The sequence below is a fragment of the Vombatus ursinus genome, unplaced genomic scaffold, assembly GCF_900497805.2.
Source record: "Vombatus ursinus unplaced genomic scaffold, bare-nosed wombat genome assembly UNPS02015175.1, whole genome shotgun sequence".
In the NCBI taxonomy this organism is placed as follows: Eukaryota; Metazoa; Chordata; class Mammalia; order Diprotodontia; family Vombatidae; genus Vombatus; species Vombatus ursinus.
In genome coordinates, this window is record NW_020954953.1 from 12,230,333 (window position 1) to 12,250,805 (window position 20,473).

Below are 20,473 nucleotides of genomic sequence, written 5' to 3' on the forward strand. Positions count from 1 at the left end.
AAAATTAAAGGTAAGATTAATAAAATTGAATGTAAGAAAGTCATTGAATTAATAAATGAAATGAGACATTGATTTTAAGAAAAAAAATCAATAAAATGGATAAACCATTAGTTAATAGGTTTTTTTAAAAAGTAGAAAGCCAATCACTAGTATAAAAGATGAAAAGAGTGAATGTATCACTGATGAAAATGAAAACAAAACAATTATTAGTAGTTATTTTGCCCAATTATATGCCAATAAATATAACAATTTAAGTGAAATTGGAGAATACTTAAAAAATATAAACTGCTTAGATTAACATAATATTTAAAGATAAACTTACTTTAGAAAAAAATTAGACAGGAGATAAATGAGCTTCCTAAGAAAAAAGCATCAGGACTAAATAGATTTGCAAATGAATTCTACCAGACATTTAAAGATCAACTACTTCCAATATTAAATACTTCGGAATAATAGGCAAAGAAGTTCTATCAAACCCCTGTTATGAAACATATCATATAGATACCTAAACCAGGAAGAGTGAAAACAGGGAAAGAAAGTTATAGACCACTTTCACTAATATGGGCATAATGGAATATGGATATAAAAATCCTAAAAAAAATACTAGCTTGGAGACTACAACAGTATACAACAAAGATTATACATTGTGACCAAGTGGAATTTAAACCAGGACTGCAGGGATGTTTTAATAGGAAAACTATTAATATAAATTATTGTATCAGTAGCAAAATTGACAGGAATCATAAAATTATCAATAGATGCAGATAAAGCTTTTGACAAAGTGCAACAATGATTCCTGTTCAAAAAAAAAAAAAACACTTGAAAGCAAAGGTATAAATGGGTTTTTTTTTAAATGGTAAGAAGTATCTATATAAAACCATCAGCAAGCATTATTTGTAATGAGGGATAAGCTAAGAAGCCTCCTAAGTAAGATCTGGAGTGGAACAAGGGTATCCATTATCACTAATGTTATTCCATTTTGTATTAGGAATGCTAGCAATAGCAATAAGAGAAGAAAAAGAAATGGGAGTAATCAGAATGGGCATTAAGGAAGTAAAACTATGTTTTTTTTGGCTGATGATGTGATGATACACTTGGAAAATCCTAGAGATTCAGTTAAAAAGCTAGTTGAAACAAGAATTTTTGTAAAGTAGCAGGATATAAAATAAACCCACATAAATCATCAGCATTTCTCTGTATCACCAACAAAACCCTGCAAGAGATAATAAGAAATAAGTCATTTAAAATAACTGTAGATAGCATGAAGTACCTGGTAGTACTTTACAAATCCAGGAACCACATGAACATAATTATAACACAACTTTTATACAAATAATGTCAGATTTAAATAATTGGAGAAGTATTAATTGTTCATGAATGGGCAGAGCCAATAAAATAAAAATGACAGTTCAAACTAAATTAAGCTACTTATTCCATTGCCACCCCAATTAAATGACCAAAATTTTTTTTTTATTGAGCTAGAAAAAAAGAGCAATTCATTTCGAAGAACAGAAGGCCAAGAATATCAAATAAATTAAATGAAAAATAAAATGTAAAGGAAGTTTAGCAGTACCAGATCTTAAACTGTTTTCTAAGGTTGTAATTATCAAAAGTACCTCACACTGGCTGAGAAATAGAAAGGTGAATCAGTGGAATAAAGTTAGACAAATAATAAACAGTAGTAAATGCTAATAGTAATCTTGTGTTTGATTTAAGCTTGTGGAATAAGAATATACTGTTTGGTTAAAAAATTTTTGTTGGAGAGCAGTCTGGTAGAAATTATATGTAGACCAACCAACATCTTAGACCATTTATCAAGATAAGGTCAAAATGGACATATGACCTAGATATAAAGGGAGATATAATTAGTAAATTAGAGAACATGGAACATTTTACCTATCAGCCTTATGGATAGGAGAAGAATTTATGAAAAAACAAAAGGATAAAGAGCATTGTGAGAATTTTGATTTTATTAAGGTTTTGTACAATTAAAGCCAATGTAGCCAAGATTAGAAGGAAATTGGGAGGTGGTTATAGAGTTTCTCAGATAAAGGTCTCATACTTCAAATATATACAGAACTTGTCAAATTTAGAAGAATATGAGTCATTTGCTAATTAATCAATGGTCAAAGGATATGAACAGGCAGTTTTTCGGTGAAGAAATCAGAGATTATATGTATAAAATGAAAAAATGTTCTAAATCATAATTGATTAGAGAAATACAAATTAAATCAAGTTTGAGATATTGCACACCTTTGTTGGAGGGGATGTGGAAAAAATGGGACACTGATACACTGTTGAAATGTGAACTGATCTAACTATTTTGGAGAGCAATCTGGAATTGTGCTCAAAGAATTATAAAACTATGTATATACCCTTTGACCCAGCAATATCACCATTAGTTCTATTTCCCAAGATGATAAGGAAAAAAAGGAAAAGAACCTGTATGTCCTAAAATATTTATAGTAGCTCTCTTTGTGGTGACAAAGAACTGGAAATTGAGGGGATGCCCATCAATTGGGGAGTGGCTAAACAAATTGTGCTATATGATTGTGATGGAATACTACTGTGCTGCAAGAAATGGTAAGCATAGACTGATTTTGGAAAAACATAGAAAGGTTTGCATAAAACAATGAAGAATGAAATGAGCAGAACCAGGAGAATGTTGTATACAGTAACAGCAATGTTGTTCAAAGAGTAAATGTGAATGACTAAGTTATTCTGAGTATTACAAATACTCAAATCAATTACAAAGGACCTCTGAAGGAAGATGCTATTCACCTCCAGAGAAAGAACTGATTATATTATATTAATATATATATATTATCTGTCAAATTTTGGTCTTCTCTACTGTGAGGTTGGGAAGGAGGGAGAGAAACAGTTTGGAACTTAAAATGTAATTTAAGAAAAGTAATTTAGCCTACTCTTCTTCTGGTTAATGCTGAGTAGATCATCCATTTTAAGTGCCTGTCCAAGATAAATTGAATAAAGACCCAAATATTTATATCTACACCTACTGATAAGTACTCTTGCTTTTTCTCGTAACTGCCTATGACAGTCTCGCTGGTAGTCATCCTTCATACATTTTTTCCTCTGAGTATGGTTAGGTCAGACTACTTTGGTTATAAATCTGTGGTCCAGGGGTTCTACAGTATTGCTTATTTTGATGAAAATCGGCACAGTGTCAATTGTAGGCAGAAGCATCTGGGAAAAGGGTTTTTAACTGGGGGTTCATGGAACCAAAAGGGTTTAGTGGTTAGATTTCAGAGGGTCTCTGAACCTAGATAGGGGGAAAAATTAACAGTTTTATTTTCACTAACCTCTAACTGAAATATAGCATTTCCTTCAGTTATGAATATAAGTAACAAAATCTTACTCAGAAAAGGGGTCTATAGGTTTTACCAGACTACCAGAAAGGGTTTAAGACATAGAAAGGTGAAGAAACTTTGATCTCTACATTGGGAATCTTCATCTTGGACCATTCCCCATTATAATGTTTATTAGTATATGTCTTCTTGCTTTATGCCTCGCTTGGTATTAATCAGTAATTTAATGTTGGATCATCAAGCAAGTTTATTCCACGGTTATCTTTCAAGTACCCTCATGTAGTTCTGACCTATGTGAGAGACACTTTGTTGGAAGAGAGCCTTTGATATAAATCTAGTTTTTTGGCGTTTTTTTTTTTTTTTAATACTTCACAGTTTCATTTATATTGAGAATGTCAAGATTTCTATCATTCAGTTCCTCTAGTAGTAAGTGCATTTGTTGGTCATTGTACAAGATTTTCATGTGTGAGTACCACCAAATAAGTTAATTGTTTATAGACGGTCTAAGAATTATGATGTACCAGCATCTTTTCCTCCTATTTTGATGTTTTCACATGGGATTGAGGGCCTTAGTGTTTATTTTACTTTGTTTAATGGGTTGCCATTTAATTCCATTGTTTTGTAAGGTTAAAAATAAAAACAAAAGCCCATATTCTACTAATCTAGACCCTCCACTATTTGGCTTCAACTGACCAACTTAACTTTTGTGGTGGGAATAATAGCCTAATTCTTTCCTCCATACAAATTAGACTGATTTTCCTCTGAGAGGTAACAAAGTTGTCCCTGCAGAATTTGCTTGGTCCAGGAGATTAAGGCTGGACACATGCTATGGTGTCCTTGTCACCCAAAGAAATAAAAAGTCCCGTGTGTGTAATCAGAATCTTTCAGAGATGGCTTAAATTGTCCTAAGATCACTCCTATGATGTGTTACTACTCTGCCTGCTCTGATCAGAGGTTATAGAAAGAAGGGTGGGTGGAGGTGTGACAGCTGCATGTACCCAAGCTAAGTGCTGTGATATCGTTGTTGAAATATCTTTTTTATGCTGTGCTAAATAGACCTCTTTTGAGTGAATCATTTCTTTCAGCAATCAATCTGAAATAACCAAGTACTTCCTGAGCCAAGCCCATCTATCACAACATTACTTCCTTTTTGTATACTGTAGCTTCTAGCCAGACTGGAGAGTTAGCTGTTCCTTGTTTCTCACTCTGACCTGTTGTTGGAACAGACTACATGCTCATATCTTTCAAAATTCTTTCTTTTCCATGAGACCCACTTCATGTGGTGACTTCTTTATGATTTCTAAGTAATTTCTCCCCTCATTGAACTTCTCATTCCTCTCCTTTTTCTAGTGGACTTGTAGTAATTTGAGTAGATATCTTCATTAGACTGTTAAGATCCTTGAGGTTGTCTTTTTCATCGGTGTAGCACTTGCACCTTGCACGGTGTCTTGAATAGAGTATTGATGTTTAGTAAATGCTTGTTGAATTATGTTATGGAAATTTTGCTTAGGAAGATAAATAAAATTGACGGTGCTCTGATTTTGCGGAAGATTGACACAGCCTCTTCTCTCTGAGACTGATGCATAAACACTACCCAAAGTTAAGTACTTTGTATAGTTGTGTTATTGACACATACAATATGACTAGTATTAAGTATTTTGCTTTTTAATACACTTATCTTGCCTCTGAAGATGAGATATGGAGAATAAACAGCTATAATAATATAGAAGTAGACTTTTAATGAAGTAGAGCTGAGTATTTCCTAGTTCTGACAAGTTGTATCTAAGAATGTATCTGCATTGGAAATAAGCACGGGATCTTGTGTGTGTGTGTGTGTGTGTGTGTGTGTGTGTGTGTGTGTGTGTGTAGCAGTTGGGGTTAAGTGACTTGCCAGGGTTGCACAGCCGGTAAGTGTCAAGCGTCTGGTCTGAGGCCAGATTTGAACGCAGAGACTCCTGACTCCAGGCCAGGTGCTATACCCACTGTGCCACTTAGCTGACCCACCCTTTTTAAAAATTGTTATTAAGAAAAATACAATAAGAGTAAGAAAATTTTATTTATGCCAAATTGATTTTAAATATTTTAATAATGGTATTTTAGGGAGACTTGTTTTGCATAAAAGGTTCACCATGCTTATTTCCCTTCCCTTCTTGTGTGTTTAGCACAGTGTTTTACACATTTCCTGAAGGCTCTGTCTGGATCGGGCCATGTGATTTCATTGATACGGGAAGTTTCTGTGCTGTCTTTGGCTCTTGAATCCCTCATTCCAGTGTCCCTTTACCAATCATGCCTTAACAAACTCCTACACTGAGTTACCACTACCGTCTGTCTCTTCTGTTCATTCTTACGTTCCTGAATGGTGCTGGAGGAAGTCATGAAACTGTGCTGATGGGCCACTACGTATTTGTAATATCTAGTCTCAACTGGGGCTTCAATGCATTAAGACAATTCTAATACTCTCTCCTCATCAATTTTTCTATTTTGCTCACCTCCATGGCTACTTCAAACCTTGCCTGTTTTCCTTAAGCCTCTCATGTCAGCTTCCCCCCCATAATCTCTTAGCAAAAGACCTTGCCTTTTACTTTTCAGAAGCCTTTGGATCTTTCCTTATAATTCCCCTTTCCAGAATTATAAACCCGAAATGAACTTTGTACCCTACGTGCTGTTTTACTATGGTTTCTGCCTGTAGGCCTGATAGGTTCTTAGATATGAAATGGGGGAGACTAGGAGTTCTCTTGGGATGTTAGAAGGTCCTTTCCCTTTCTAATTCATAGGAACAAAAAGTGCTTTAAGTACCTTCATGTTTATCAGTCACATAAATTGACTTTAGTATTCATTAAAGGAGGCAGCTAGGTGGTAATAGTGGATAGAGCATAGGCCTGGAGTCAGGAAGACCTGAGTTAACACAAGAAAGGCATAATTTTCATCATAAAGGAAACACAAAAATAGGTAGATCACATGTGTATTTGAGTACTCCTTGTAGTATTATGTATTTTTAAACCTTGGAACAGGGCAGCTGGATGGTACAGTGGCTAGAGTGCTGAGATTGGAGTCAGGAAGAATTATCTTCATGAGTTCATATCCAGCCTCAGATACTTACTAGTTGTGTGACCCTGGGCAAGTCACTTAACCCTGTTAAGTGAGAAGGAAATTGCAAACAACTTCATTGTCTTTACCAAGAAAATCCCTAAAGGGGTCACAAAATGTCAGACTCAACTGAAACAACTGAGTAAAAGCAATATTCATTTACAAACTTCATGGAATGACATTGAGTTTTAAGTGGCAATTATAAGAGGTCAGCATAATGTAATGGAAAGAGCATTGGTTTGGGACTTAGGAGACATAGGTTCCTAGATCTTGCCCCTTCTACCACACTAAATTTCCTTGAGGCTTAAGGCAAGATGAACTCTTATCTCTGTTTGACTGTGATTCTTTTTTGACTCTATTTTTCACTTGGCTCCCCTTAACTTGTTACTCCCTAACTTTACCCTTAACCCTCAGTGCTGGATACTATTTCTAGTCACAAAGCCATCAAAAACTGTGTTGCCAAGATATAATTCCTCATTGAGATGCAGTTTCCTAATTTTGGCCCATCTTGGCTTACTCAGTTTCCCTGAGGCTAGGAATAGATGAATCTCTTATTTAACTCTATTTGATGGTTATTCTTTTCTGACTTTATTTTTCACTTGTTTCCCTATAACATATCATTCCTTTTATTTACCCTCATCCCTTTACATTCCTTCTGGATTTCATGCTTTGGCTATAGTCGTTTTTCAGTCATGTCTGATTCTTCATGATCCCATTTGGGGTTTTCTTGGCTAAGAAACTGAATTCTGGAATGGTTTGCCATTTCCTTCTCCAGGTCATTTTACAGATGAGGAAGCTGCGGCAAACAGCTTGTTAAGTGTTAGAGGCCCAGATTTGAATCAGGATGATGTTCAGGCCCAGCAGTTTATTCACTGTACCACCTAGCAGCCCTTTTTCTAAATATATTTCCCTACATTGTTCAGTGAGTTATTGTGGGCATATACAGATAAGTAAAGTGTATTTCTAATTGCCAGGTACTTCATAGTATAGTAGATGGCATTTAGTAGACTAAGGTAGTAATAGTCATTTACGTAATGCTTTCTATGTTGCAAAATGTAGAATATACTCTCATTTGATCCTCATGACAACTCTAAGAGGTAGGTTATTTTCTTTTGTGAAGTAGTTCTTATCCTATCTTCAAGAAGCTTATATTCTGTCAGGGGCTTTGGAGGGGAGGGCACTGGAATTTTTGGTAAGGGGTAGGTTAAGTATATTAGGAAAGACGATGTAAAATGTTGAATTTGAGTTGCGTCTTTAAGGCAGCAAGGGATTCCAAAAACCAGAAGTGAGGAGCGAGGTTATTTCAGGAATGAGAGATACTGCCTATCCAAAGGCATGAAGATGGAATTGGAGCACCATGCATGAGGAGAAATGTAAGAAGTAGTATTTGATTGGATTTTATAGTGCATAATGGGGAATAAACATGTAATATTACTTGGAAAGGTAGATTCAAGTCAAGTTGCGAAGCCTAAAAAGCCAAATAGAAGAGTTTGTATTTTATCCTAAAGGCAACAAGGAACCACTGGTCACAAGTATAGAAAGAAATATGCTTTTCTGAGCCTGAGATGTGTATGTGTACATATATATATTTTTAAAATGACCAAATCATTTTTACAAGAATGCTAATAATGCCATTCTCTCATCATCCTGCCCCTTTTCCATGTTTGTTGACATAATATTAAGGCAATTTATTTTTTGATAACTGGAACAGTGGATTTGGTTGACTAGTAGAGCATTTAGAGCAAGCAATTGGTTTGTTAAAGTTCAACTTTGTATATCTAGTATCACAACAAAATTGTGGTCATAAATATATTTTTTATATTGCTTTCATGGTGATCCATAAAAAGTCAAGCAAAATTATCCTTTTTGTGGAATATCTAAAATTTCAATTATTTTAAAATGTCATTCAGTTGAATTATTATAAATCTGGACAGAAGAGGTCATGTATGTTTATTCTTTTTCTTATCATTTGAATGTTATTGGGGTACGGTTTGAAAAAATAGGGAATAGGAGAGGTGTTAGCAGGCTGATGACAGGCAAATTCATATTTCCTAAAGTAAAAGAAGATAACTTTGGAGCTACAGATGGATAAGCTGTAGCAAAATTATGATATAGTAAGTTAGATCCTTGATTGTTAGGGAGCATTAAGAAACAACAAGTGATAGGTGGAAACCAGATGAGTTCACTGTGAATAACCTACCCAACTTAGACTCATTTCTATTTTATTATTATAAATCTGATAAGTCCTGATGTATCTGTGGAATTTTACGTACTTAGTAAACATTGTTTTTGGTAAGGCATTTCGCAAAGTCTTGTGTGCTATTATTATGAACAAGATAAGCAAATGTGGGCTAGGTGGATGATAGTGCAATTATGGAGACTTGCAGATAAACTGTAAACAATGAGTATCATTTTATGGGTTCCTTTTAACCTGGAGAGAAGTGGCATGCAGTAGGATTTGTTCAGAGCCATGTTGTGTTCAATAATTTTTATCAAAGACTTGGACTAATATGTAGAAGGCATCCTTAATAAATCTGCAAATGACATGAAGCTTCATAAGATCTTAATAGCATAGACTGTAGGGCTGAAATCAACAGGAGGAAATTAAACTGTTATGTCACTAAGTCAGTCAGCATGAATTTATTAATTGCTTATGTACTTAATAAATTTAATGTTCTACACTGTGTTAAGTTGAGGATACAAATAAAGACAATCATGGTCCCTGCCCTCTAGGAGCACACATTACAATGGAGAAAACAACTTGTAAACAGTTCTGTCATAAGATATATACGGAGTAGATAGAAGGTAATCTCAGAGGAAAGACACTACCTCGAGGGATACTAAGGCTTCTTGCAGTTGGGATTTGAGTAAAATCTTGAAGACAATCTGGTAAGGCAGAAGGTGAGGGAGAAGATTGTAGTCAGTAAAAATGCACAGAACTGGGAGATAGTGTTGTGTGCAGGTAGTAGCAAGTCAGTGTAGCTAGATTGTAGTTATGTGGAAGGGAATAAAAGAAGACTGGAGAAGTAGAAAGGGGCTAGGTTGTGAAAGGCTAAAAACTAAATGCAGGTTTTATGTTAGATGTAAGAAGTAACAGAACCATTGGGCTTGTGGCTAAGTGGAGAGAAGGGGACATAAATAAGAGATGTCGTGAAGCTAGAAATGCTAAGATTTATAGTAGATACAATAGGTTGGATATATGAGGTGAGTCCAAAAGAGAAGTTGACCTTGCGATTGGGAGTCCAGGTCAGTGGGAGAATGATGGTGCCCTCAGGATTATATATCTTCCTAAATTTATATTTATTTATAAATATATCTCTTCCTGAATTTCCTTCCCAGAAAATCTATTACAAATTAATTGGTGTGCAGTTCATTGAAATAAAGTAATCCTTAAGATTTTTTTTTTTATGAAATTTTTTTCGCTCAGCAAGGGCCCACCTCTCACTCCCAGTGAGAATGAAAGAAAAACAAAACCTTTCATACGCACACACACACACACACACACACACACACACACACGGTTGAGCAAAATGAATTTCCATATAGGTCATATCCAAAAGATAGGTGTTTATGTGTCATTCTTTATTGAGTCTTTGAGCCCTTTATTAGCAAGAGGGGTAGCATGTTTTATGGGATAGATAGGCGGCACAATGGATTAAGTGTTGGGCCTGGAGTCAGGAAGACCTGAGTTGAAATTTGATGTCAGGTCCTTACTAGCCATGTGACCGTGGGCAAGTGACCTCTTTTTGCCTCAATTTCCCTTCTGTAAAATGAGGATAATATCAGCACCTACCTCGCAGGGTTGCTAAGAGGAACAGATGAGATGATAATACTGGTAAAGTACTTAACACCTTTCCTGGCACATTAGCAAGTGCTATATTAATATTATCTAATGCTGCTGCTGCTGTTCTTTGAATCATATTTGGTCATTAAGCTGATCAGAGTTTTATAGGTTTTCATTTATATTATCGTTCTGATTCTGTTCTCTTCATTCTGTATCAGTTCATGCAAGTCTTTCCAGATTTCTCTGAAATCATCTCTTTTTTTTTAAACAACTTTTTTTTTTTTTTGCTTTGGCAATCAGGGTTAAGTGACTTGCCCAGGGTCACACAGCGAGTAAGTGTCAAGTGTCTGAGGCCAGATTTGAACTCAGGTCCTCACTCCGAGGCTGGAGCTCTATCTACTGTGCCACCTAGCTGCCCCCATTTCATCATTTTTTACAGCATAGTAGTATTCTACCAAATTTATATTACCACAGTCTGTTCAGCCATTCTTCAAAGGTGCCCCTCAGATTACAATTCTTTGCCACCTCTAAAAAAGTCATAAATATTTTTGGAAATCCTTAGAGGTTGTTATGCTTAGGACTAATCCTTCCTTTAACTTAACCTCCCATTAATCTATGCATCTCTCTTTTCCTCCTATTTATCCATTGAGTTAACTGTATTTCTGTACTCAACTCTTTGTATATATTCTTCCCTCTTTTGGCCAATTCATATGAAAGTGAGGTTCAAATGTCAGCTTCTGCTGTCTTTGTCCTTATTAGTACAAACTTTTACATGTGCAACCTGATTACGTGTGAAAATTCTCCCTAATCTTCCTCACCATAGTATATTCCTCTTCTACTTTTTTCTCATTCTTTTTATAAGATCAGCAAGACATAACAGAATAACTACCAGGCCTTCTGTCTAATTACTGTCCCTCTATGAGCCCAGAAGATGATAGAGGTCAGAGGGGGCACAGGTATTATCTTTCCATATTAGGATGTAAACACTTTATCCTTGTTTAGTCCCTTGTGATTATTTGCATTTATTTTCCTTTTTATGTTTTTCTTGACTCTTGTGTTCACACTTCAGAATTTCTATGCAGCTCTGATCTTTTCATCTGGAATGCTTGGAAGTGTTCAGTTTTATTAAAGGTCCAGTTTTCCCCTGTGAGATTATACTCAGTTTTGCTGGTTAAGTTTATCTTGGCTATAAACCTTTATCCTTTGCCTTCTGGAATATCATATTCCAAGCTTTCTACTCCTTTATAGTGGTGGCTGCTAAATCTTTTATGATTCTGACTCTGTTTCCTTGGTACGTGTATTCTTTTCTTTCTGACTGCTTGTAATATTTATTTAACCTGTAAGCTCTGGATTTTGGCTCTAATATTCCTGGAAGTTTTCATTTTGGGTTTTATTTCAGGAAGTGACCAATGGATTCTTTCTTTATTCTCTCTGCCTTTTGATTCTAAGAGAGCTAGGCTTGTTTCTTTTAACATTTTTTGAAATATGATTTCCAGGTTTTTTGTTTTGTGGTGTTTTTCTGTCATACCTTTCAGGTTTTCCAGTGATTCTTAAATTTTTTTCTCATTGATTTGTTTTCTAGATCAGTTGTTTTTACTATGAGATATCTTATATTTTCTTCTAATTTTCAAGCTTTTTTTGTTGTCTCATGTAGTGATCATCTTTTTTTTTTTACCCCAGTCCATTTTAATTTTCAGGAAATTTGTTTCTTGGGTAAGATTTCATACTCTTTGTTCCAAGCTGGTATCTTTCCAGTTGGTTCTTCCATAGCTCTTCTTTCTTTCTTTCTTTCTTTCTTTCTTTCTTTCTTTCTTTCTTTCTTTCTTTCTTTCTTTCTTTCTTTCTTTCTTTCTTTCTTTCTTTCTTTCTTTCTTTCTTTCATTATTTAGTGTTTTCACCACCACCCCCAAATTTTTTTTTAAAAATTCTTGTCTCCGAGGTAGCTTTTTAGTTTAGATTTTTTTCCACCCTCATTTTTTCAGCCTGCTTCCTGACTGTGGGTTTGATCTTAGGGCCAGTCTGCACACTGGGCAGAATGTGCACATTGATCTTCTGTTGTTTTTTGGAGCTATTCAGGGATGTATTCTTTCCATATCTAAGGGACAGCTCAAACTGGTGACTTGTAAACTTTTAGTGCTCCCAAAGTGGTGTGAATCAGGGCAAAGTTTGATTGTTGCTCTTATGATTTGAACCCTAACCTGGGCTTGGATCTATGCAGCACCATCCCTGTGTACCTGTTTCAGTAGACTACAGTTGCACTTGGCACTTGGAGCCATCTGGAAAGTTCTGTTGGTTAAATGTGACAAATATATAGGCTTCCCTTTGGTTTGTGATTCCTGCCCTGGTTATTCCTTTGTGGGATTCAGACTGGAATGGATTGATTAGTTATGAAAAGACTGAGGCAGGGGAGATAAAATAGGAAGACAGGAGAGCTATGATGAAGAACTGAATTAAAGTGGTGTCTGTGTGAGGAAGACTCTGAAGAATGTGGAGATTGAAATGACAAGGGTTTGTCAATTGCTTCTGCTATGTGAGCTGAGGGATAATGAGCATAGAGCTTGCCATCCTCTGGGGTAAAATAATAGATTGTGATACCACCTTGATTGAAGATTATAAACCATATGTGTCCAGATCGGGAATGGGGGAAGCTTTGGCTGTTCTCATTCATATGTTTTTTAGATCCTGATTCTTCATAGTGTGGAAATCATCTTGTTCTCAAAGGCCAAAACAGTTCTCTGCCAGGTCCTACCAAGCTGTTGAGAAGAGGCTTTCAGTACAGGCTTTATTATGGACGGTATGCCCAGTGGATGCATTTTTTGGAGACATAATCTTTCAAAGGAATTTATATACTAAGAAGTAGAAGAGTTGATAGTTATGAGTTGATAGAACAAAGTATACTGAAAATATTCAGGTATTAAAATGAAAAGTTCTGATAGACTGATATGCCATGATTCAGAGTCACTAGAACATAATGCTCTTTGAGGGGGAGCTTTATCTTTATTTTGTTATCCTTACATCATCTAATCTCTGATTACATAGTAGTTGTTCAATAAATTTGGTGAATGATTAAACTTATGTCTGTTCTCGCATAAATCCATACATTGGGTAATGAATACCATTGTTTCTTTACCTTGCTTTTCTCTCTCTCTCTCTGTCTCTCTCAGGTACACAGTTCTATTGTTAATAAAACCATGTGCACTAACCAGTATAGGTTTTATTATACCTAAATTTTTATATGAGGAAACTGAGACCCACAGAGGTAAATTGTCTTTTGCATCATTGGCACCCAGATTTACGTTTTGGATCCAGCTTTTTTACCCCTACTTTACCTTATGCCTTGCCAACTATAGACAAAAGGAATTGGAGCTAGGTGGTTTAGTGGATAGAGTACTGAACCTGGAGAAAGACAGACTTGAATTCAGATGCTGATTTAGACAATTCTTAGTTGTGTAACCTTAGCCAAGTCACTTAACCTCTATCTGCCTCAATTTCCTTGATTGTAAAATGGATGGATTTTTTAAAAGACAGCAGCAGATGATTTTATGTGGAGTGCAGTTTGAGAATTTGAATTGGATGGCCTTGATCTTAATCCAAGAAGAGTTGGTACTCCCTGTTGAGATTTAATGTGAAGTCTTTATGAATGTGGAGAAGTTTTGGGACAATCATGTATGTAATATACAGAAATAACAGTAAAATAAAAGGATAGACAATCAACGTTAAAGACTCAGACAAGATTAGATGTTACGAATTTTTATCACTGTCTGCATCATCTTCTGACTTTCTCTAATAAGGTCTGAGAGTGAGGCAAATAGATGGTAGGGGTTACCTGGTGTTACTGATTGATGGAGTATAGATTTGCGTAGTAGAGGGTTGAGAAGCCTTTATAATGTTAACATCCTCAGGCTAGATAGGGGAGGCAAGTGAAGCCAAAAGGAATCTTATTGGGAAACCAGGATGAGAGAAGTCTGAGTATGAAAAGACTGATTTCCCTAAGTTTGGGGGAATGTGAAACTTGAAAAGAAAGGGGTTGTGGTTGTGTCTAAGGGCAAGTCAGAGTTCACTTTTGTCTCCAAGGTTGTACTCCTGACTAGATTTAACCTTCATGTTAGAAGTTCTTTTCACCCTGGAAGCTCCCTTTACTCCCTGGGCTTCTTTAACTGAAAGTACCCTTCTGACCCCTGTCTCTGATTGGTTTCTCCTAGTATCTTCTTTGGGAAGGATTTGGGAAGGGACTATTTTATCTTATAATTTTTAATTTGTTGAATAACTAGATTAATCAAGTAGTGTTTTTATGAGATCTGGAAACAGATCATTTAACTTAAGTTTTACCTTTGCTAGATTAGAAAACTAAGGCCAAGGGAGGTGAATTATTTGCTTAAAGTAGTAAAGTAGAAATGACTGGTACCCAGGTATTCTAATTTGTAATCCAGTGTTATTTCTACATATGCTGTCCTTCTCTATTCTGGGATGTGTAGATAATAATTTCATACAGAACTACTCTTGAAGATATTCACTAAATGGATTTCTTTGTGCTCACCCCATTGCACACACACTCACTCATACCTGTATGATAGAATTTCACAAAACAGAACCAACTTCGATATCACATAAACTGATTTAGTTATAGAAGTACCATAAGGGCCTTGTAATGAGGTAGACTCATTTATAATCCTGTCCCCATTGCATGGATCTCAAGGGTCTTATTAAAACAATTTATTACTAGTTTTGCCTATACAAACTTGATATTGTTATTCCATTTAAAACATGTTCTGAGTATGGTGCTATTGAATAAGATAAACCCTCCCCACCCCTCCTCACCAGCTGATTGGCTTAATTTCTGATTTCCCAAAAGGCTACTCTATTTGTTGAAATTTTGCTGAGGTCAGGTATTGTCAATAATTTTTACATTCTAACAACTCTGAAAGACTAAAGAAGAGGAAGACTGTTAGTGGAAGCCTATATCAGTACTTGAGGTGCGGAATGAGAGCAGCCTTTCCAGACTTGTCCTATGTGTTGATTGGTTTTACTTGATTGGATTTGTTTATTAAAAGGAAGCATCTATGGGGTGGGAAGAGGAAGGGTGAATTAGTGAGTAAGTAAAGAAGGACAAAAAAAGAGGAAAAAAAGTTCAGAAGGCAACTGCTAACAGCATGATTTTTATTACTACCTTGTGAAATTTAATATTTTTAATAAAAAATACAAATTATACATAACAAGTTGATATATTATCCTTAAAGAAGTCTTTATGCTGCATTGGTTGTATTGTTGACAATGATTAAATTCATTTAAAAAATTAAAAATACATTTTTCTTGTACTAGCAAATATTCTGGTAGCTGATAAATTTTTTTTTTTTTTTTTTTACCCTTAACAGAAATTAGCAGAGTACGAAAAGACATGTATAATGACACTTTAAATGGGAGTACAGAGAAAAGGAGTGCAGAGCTCCCTGATGCTGTGGGACCTATTGTTCAGTTACAAGAGAAACTCTACGTGCCTGTAAAAGAATACCCCGATGTAAGTAGCAACTTGTCTATTGCATCATCTTCTCGGTTTGACTTCTTGTTGTAGGGAGATAACACTATTGAGAAGCTTAACACCACTATGCCTCAAATATATTTATATGAACTTTGGGGAGTAGAAATGTGGATGGTTTGAAATGGCAGTTAATAAAGAGATTTTTTGATTTAACTTTTTAATTTCATTTTTCTTTCTTTCGGCTACATGTTTGTTTTAGACATTTATGTCATACCAAATAAGGAAGACACATTTTGAAGAAATGATTTACAATTAATTAGGAATAGTTGGGAAAAAAAATCTTTTTGTCTTGCTTAGTTCCTAATTCTGTCTTGCCACCCTTTCAGTTTTGTAGATAGGAAGTTTTTTTTTCTTACATTTAGGCAAATTTTTTGTCTAAAGAAAGATGGAATGGAAAGGTGGTAAAATGTTTTTTTTTCTTGTAAGGAGTTGATTTTGTTTGTGAATGCTTGAATGTGCAATATGTAAGTTCTTAAGAAATCACTACAAACTATATCACTGAACTGCAAAGCAAATAAATCTTTTCCCAGTGCAGATGATCAAATATTGATTTGTGAACATATTTAAGTGTGAAGATGGTATATGACTTTTGGATTAATCCAGAAATTCACAGACTTCTTTTCAAGAAGACTTTGAATAGGCACAAAATTTGTGGTTAAAAATTTGAACAATCTGTGGATAGAGCACCGGCCCTGAAATCAGGAGCACCTGAGTTCAAATCAATCCTCAGACCAAACACTTGACACTAACTGTGTGACCCTGGGCAAGTCACTTAACCCCAATTGCCTAAAAATAAAAAATTTGGACAATCTGCCTTAAAATAACCCTTAGAAGTAATCATTAGCCAATTTAAGAATTTCTAAGCTTAAAAATGGTACAATTTGGTCATCAAATGTATTTAATGTATGTGAAGGAATATAAAAGTATTTCAAACTTAGTTCACGTGAAAGGATATAAAAACATTTTAAAACATTTGTTCTTTGACGTAATCCCTACAATGACAGAATAGCAGATATTTCTTCAAAGAATATATGTTTTAAGAATTTTTAAAGAGTTTTTTGTGGAAATACGAGCTTGTGAATTTTAATGAAATTTTAATATTTTTAATATTAATTCAGCTGTTTTTGTGGGGAGTTAGATGGTTCAATTTATAGTGTACTGGGCCTAGAGTCAGGAAGGCTTGAATTCAAATTTATCCTCAGATACTTTCTAGCTACATGACTGTGGGCAAATCACTTAACCTCTGTTTGCCTTCATTTTCTTATTTAGGGTTGTTGTAAGGCTCAAATGACATATTTGTAAAGGTCTTAATGCAGTACCTGGCACATAGTATTATGTAAAATCTAGCTGCAGTTATTATTTTTATAAGGCACTTGTGATACTAAGACCGGTTTAATTGTGCTCAAAATTTTAGCCTTTTGTTCTATAAATCATGGTAAAAGAGACAAATTAGCTCTGTATAGTTGTGTAAGCTATGAAGTAGAGGTACTAGAACCATTCAATATTTGAGGTGAGAAGAATTAAAGTAATTTTTGAGAAACCCTAGTTGCAGATGTGGGAACTAAAAGATAAGGAAGCCTGTGAAAAAATTTTTTCTAGCACATTCCCACTTTAAACTTAACAAATTTAAGGTTGTGGAAATTGATCATGTTACATTCAATATATAAAAATGTAACTTGTCACAACTCTTCTTAATTAAAAAGGGAATCTTTGTATGAATTACTACATCTTAATGAGACAGTCAAAGATTGTATTAAGGTTTCTCCCTATTAAGTTATTCAACCATCTAAACTCTCCTTCACTGCTTATACCACATACAGTACAGTTCATACATTTTTGGAATATAACCTCTGAGGTTGTATCTTCCAACTCTGAGATTTTGAGATGTGAAATTAGTGTCATGAAATCTGTTAGAAAGAGTCAAGGAGGAGGTGGTAAAATGCTACAAGTAAAATAAGAATGAAGAATGAAAAGAGACATTGATTGGTGAGGCGGTGTAGTTGTTGTGCCACTAAAAAAAGCACTGAATTTAGAGTCTGGGTTTGAATCCCACCTTTGTTACTTTCTTTGTGATAGTACGCAAGGCACTTGTCTTCTGTGGGACCCAGTTCCTCATCTTATGGGGGGATTGGACTAGATGATCTCTAATGTCTATTTCAGCTCTAAATCTATGATCCTGTTACTTGGCATATAAGGAAATTATAACATTGAAGAAAGTGGTTTCATTAGATGTTACTGGATTTCTAGAAGCTCAGTTGCCTGTCATTGAAGAGTGAGGATATATTAAGGAAATAGGGTCAGGGAGTTTATTCTTCCTTGAGTTGAGTTTTCATAGAGAAAAGAACGATAGCTTCAGAAGTCAGGTATTCTAATCATTTTTTGTTCTGTATGAATAGTTTTTCAAAGATAGAAAGATACGGATAGAAAGCTATGAACATTTTTTTTAATTGTGAGCAAGGAGAGGAGACTGTTTTGGGGAAGTAGCAGTTGATGACACCTGAAAGGTAAAGCAGGTTCTAGAATTCCTTGGGGATACAGACAATAAGAAGGTGATAGGGAGCTGGCTGGAATTGAGAAATGTGCTCAAGGATTTTGTGCTAGTAGCAGGCACCAGTCCCACAGCTTTCATCTTAACCATTTGTCCTCTTGTCTGACCCCTATGCTTTTGGGAACTGTTGTTCCAAACTATGAAAGTTACTCTGGTATCCTAGAGCTAGACAAGATTCACTTCACTGTTTCACAAGTTGGAAAGATTAGGAAAAGAGTCACTTTTTAGGGAGAAGTTTCTGGCATTCTAAGATGGAATTCAATTAATTTTCTCTTATAAGTATCACATTATACTTGGTGTCTAGTTTTGAAAATCCTATTACTGCAATTTAATTTTACCAATGATAAACTTTAAATATGACATTGTATACAAAATACTTAGTAAACCTTAAAGTATTATCAGCATCATCATCGTTATAGTATTTTGTAGACTTTTCTAGGAACATAAAATTTATTTATATGAATTTTGAGTGTCAACCAATTGATGAATGAACTTTTGGAAAATATTGAGAATTTTAAATCTTTAATTGTTATTAATGAGTATATACTTAGCATAGACATTAGAGATTAAGAGGGAAGGGAAAGGTAATAAGCATTTATATAGAGTCTACTATGTGCCACTATGCCAAGCATTTTATAAATATTTTCTCATTACATTCTCACAACAACTCTTCGAGGTAGGTGCTTATTACTCCCATTTTACAATTGAAGAAACTGAGGCAAGCAGGTTAAATGACTTGCTTAGGGTAGTATGACTTGTAAATGTCTGAGGCTTGAGTAGAAAAAAGGTACTCCTGACTTTAGTGCTATATCCACTGTGCCTGCGGCCTAGAGAGACAAATGACTTGTCCAAAGTCACTAAGTAATATTGCAGAGCCAAGGTCTGAATCTAAAGTCATGTGATTCCAAATCTGATGCTTGTGGAAAATCCATAACACCATAGTGCTTCTTTTAGTCTATATTATTTTAATGGTATAGTTGAATTAGGGTTGTAAAACTTTGAATAACAATCCTACAAGTTCTGCAAATAGAATGAGTTCCCTCAGTTGGGGAAGGGGAGGGAATAAGCATTTATATAGAGCCTACTATGTGCCACTGTGCCAAGTACTTTACAATTACTTCACTTGATCCTCACAACTCTGCGAGATATGTGCTGCTATTATCATTCTACAGTTGGGGAAACTGAGAAAATCAGGTTAAGTGATTTGCCCAGGGTCACATAGTTAAGTGTCTGATGCCAGGTTTGAACTTAAGTCTTGACTCCAGGCCCAGAATTTTATTCATTTTGCCACTAGCTGCTTCAGTAAGAAATGGTTTCTCTCTAATTGTAGTTATTAAGACAAAGGCTGAATGACAACTTGTTGGATATGATGTAGATTATGTGTCATTAGACTAGATAGCCATGGAAATTCCTTGGTCTTTGTGACTGAGAACTGAGTCATAGCTCAGCCATCCACAAAATTGCATAAGTTAAGAACCCTTAGAAATAAAATTTAAAGCAGATTCATAACAGGTGGGGTAATTTATAAGTTTTAATATTCATAACAGTTGGACTATTCAGCCTCTTCCAAGATGCTTCACTTCTTAAAATCCATTCAACAGATACATAAAATTGAAAGTCATAGATTAGTAAATGTTGTTTTATTGTCATTTCATCTTCATTGGAGTTAAGATAAAAAAAGTTCCTGAGAAAAGGCACTGTCTTTCTAGAGGTTTGTTTTTTTTAAATAATATGTGTGATATTGCATAGGTAGATGAAATGCTTTTTTATTTGAATTTTTTTTTAAAAATTGATTTAAGTTCATTTTTTTAAATTCACTGAAAGAATATTTGGATCAGCTGCCAAACTAGGACAAGATTTGGAGATTGACATATACCTCATCTTGGTCCTGTGTAGCCATTCTTCTAGGTCTTTGTATTTTGAAAGTTTTTTATCCCAAATAATATTAAGATCATATCAATTGGTTATGGCAACAACCATTAAAAAAACTTACGAATTTATTCATGTTATGTCAAACAGATTGTGGGCAACGATTTTGTCTAAGATCTGGTACAGTGTATTGAGTCCTCAATGATATTTTGAGGCTTATAATTGTAGTATGTGGCTGTGTGTTCAGATATTTTATGAAAGAGAATCCTGATTGTTCTTGGATGGTTTTGATTTCTTTTTCTAGGTCTCTTTATTTTTCATAC

At 35.0% G+C, this 20,473-nt stretch overlaps 1 protein-coding gene across 5 annotated transcripts in view; it reads left to right on the top strand.

Moving 5' to 3' along the window:
- LOC114031547 (protein quaking) overlaps positions 1–20,473 on the top strand; it is a 197,685-nt gene that overhangs the window by 47,846 nt on the left and 129,366 nt on the right. For all 5 annotated transcript variants that reach the window (XM_027846695.1, XM_027846694.1, XM_027846696.1 and 2 more), the window contains exon 2: positions 15,570–15,712. In XM_027846695.1, coding sequence (XP_027702496.1) covers positions 15,570–15,712 — 143 coding nt within the window. The remainder of the gene's footprint in view (positions 1–15,569; positions 15,713–20,473) is intronic.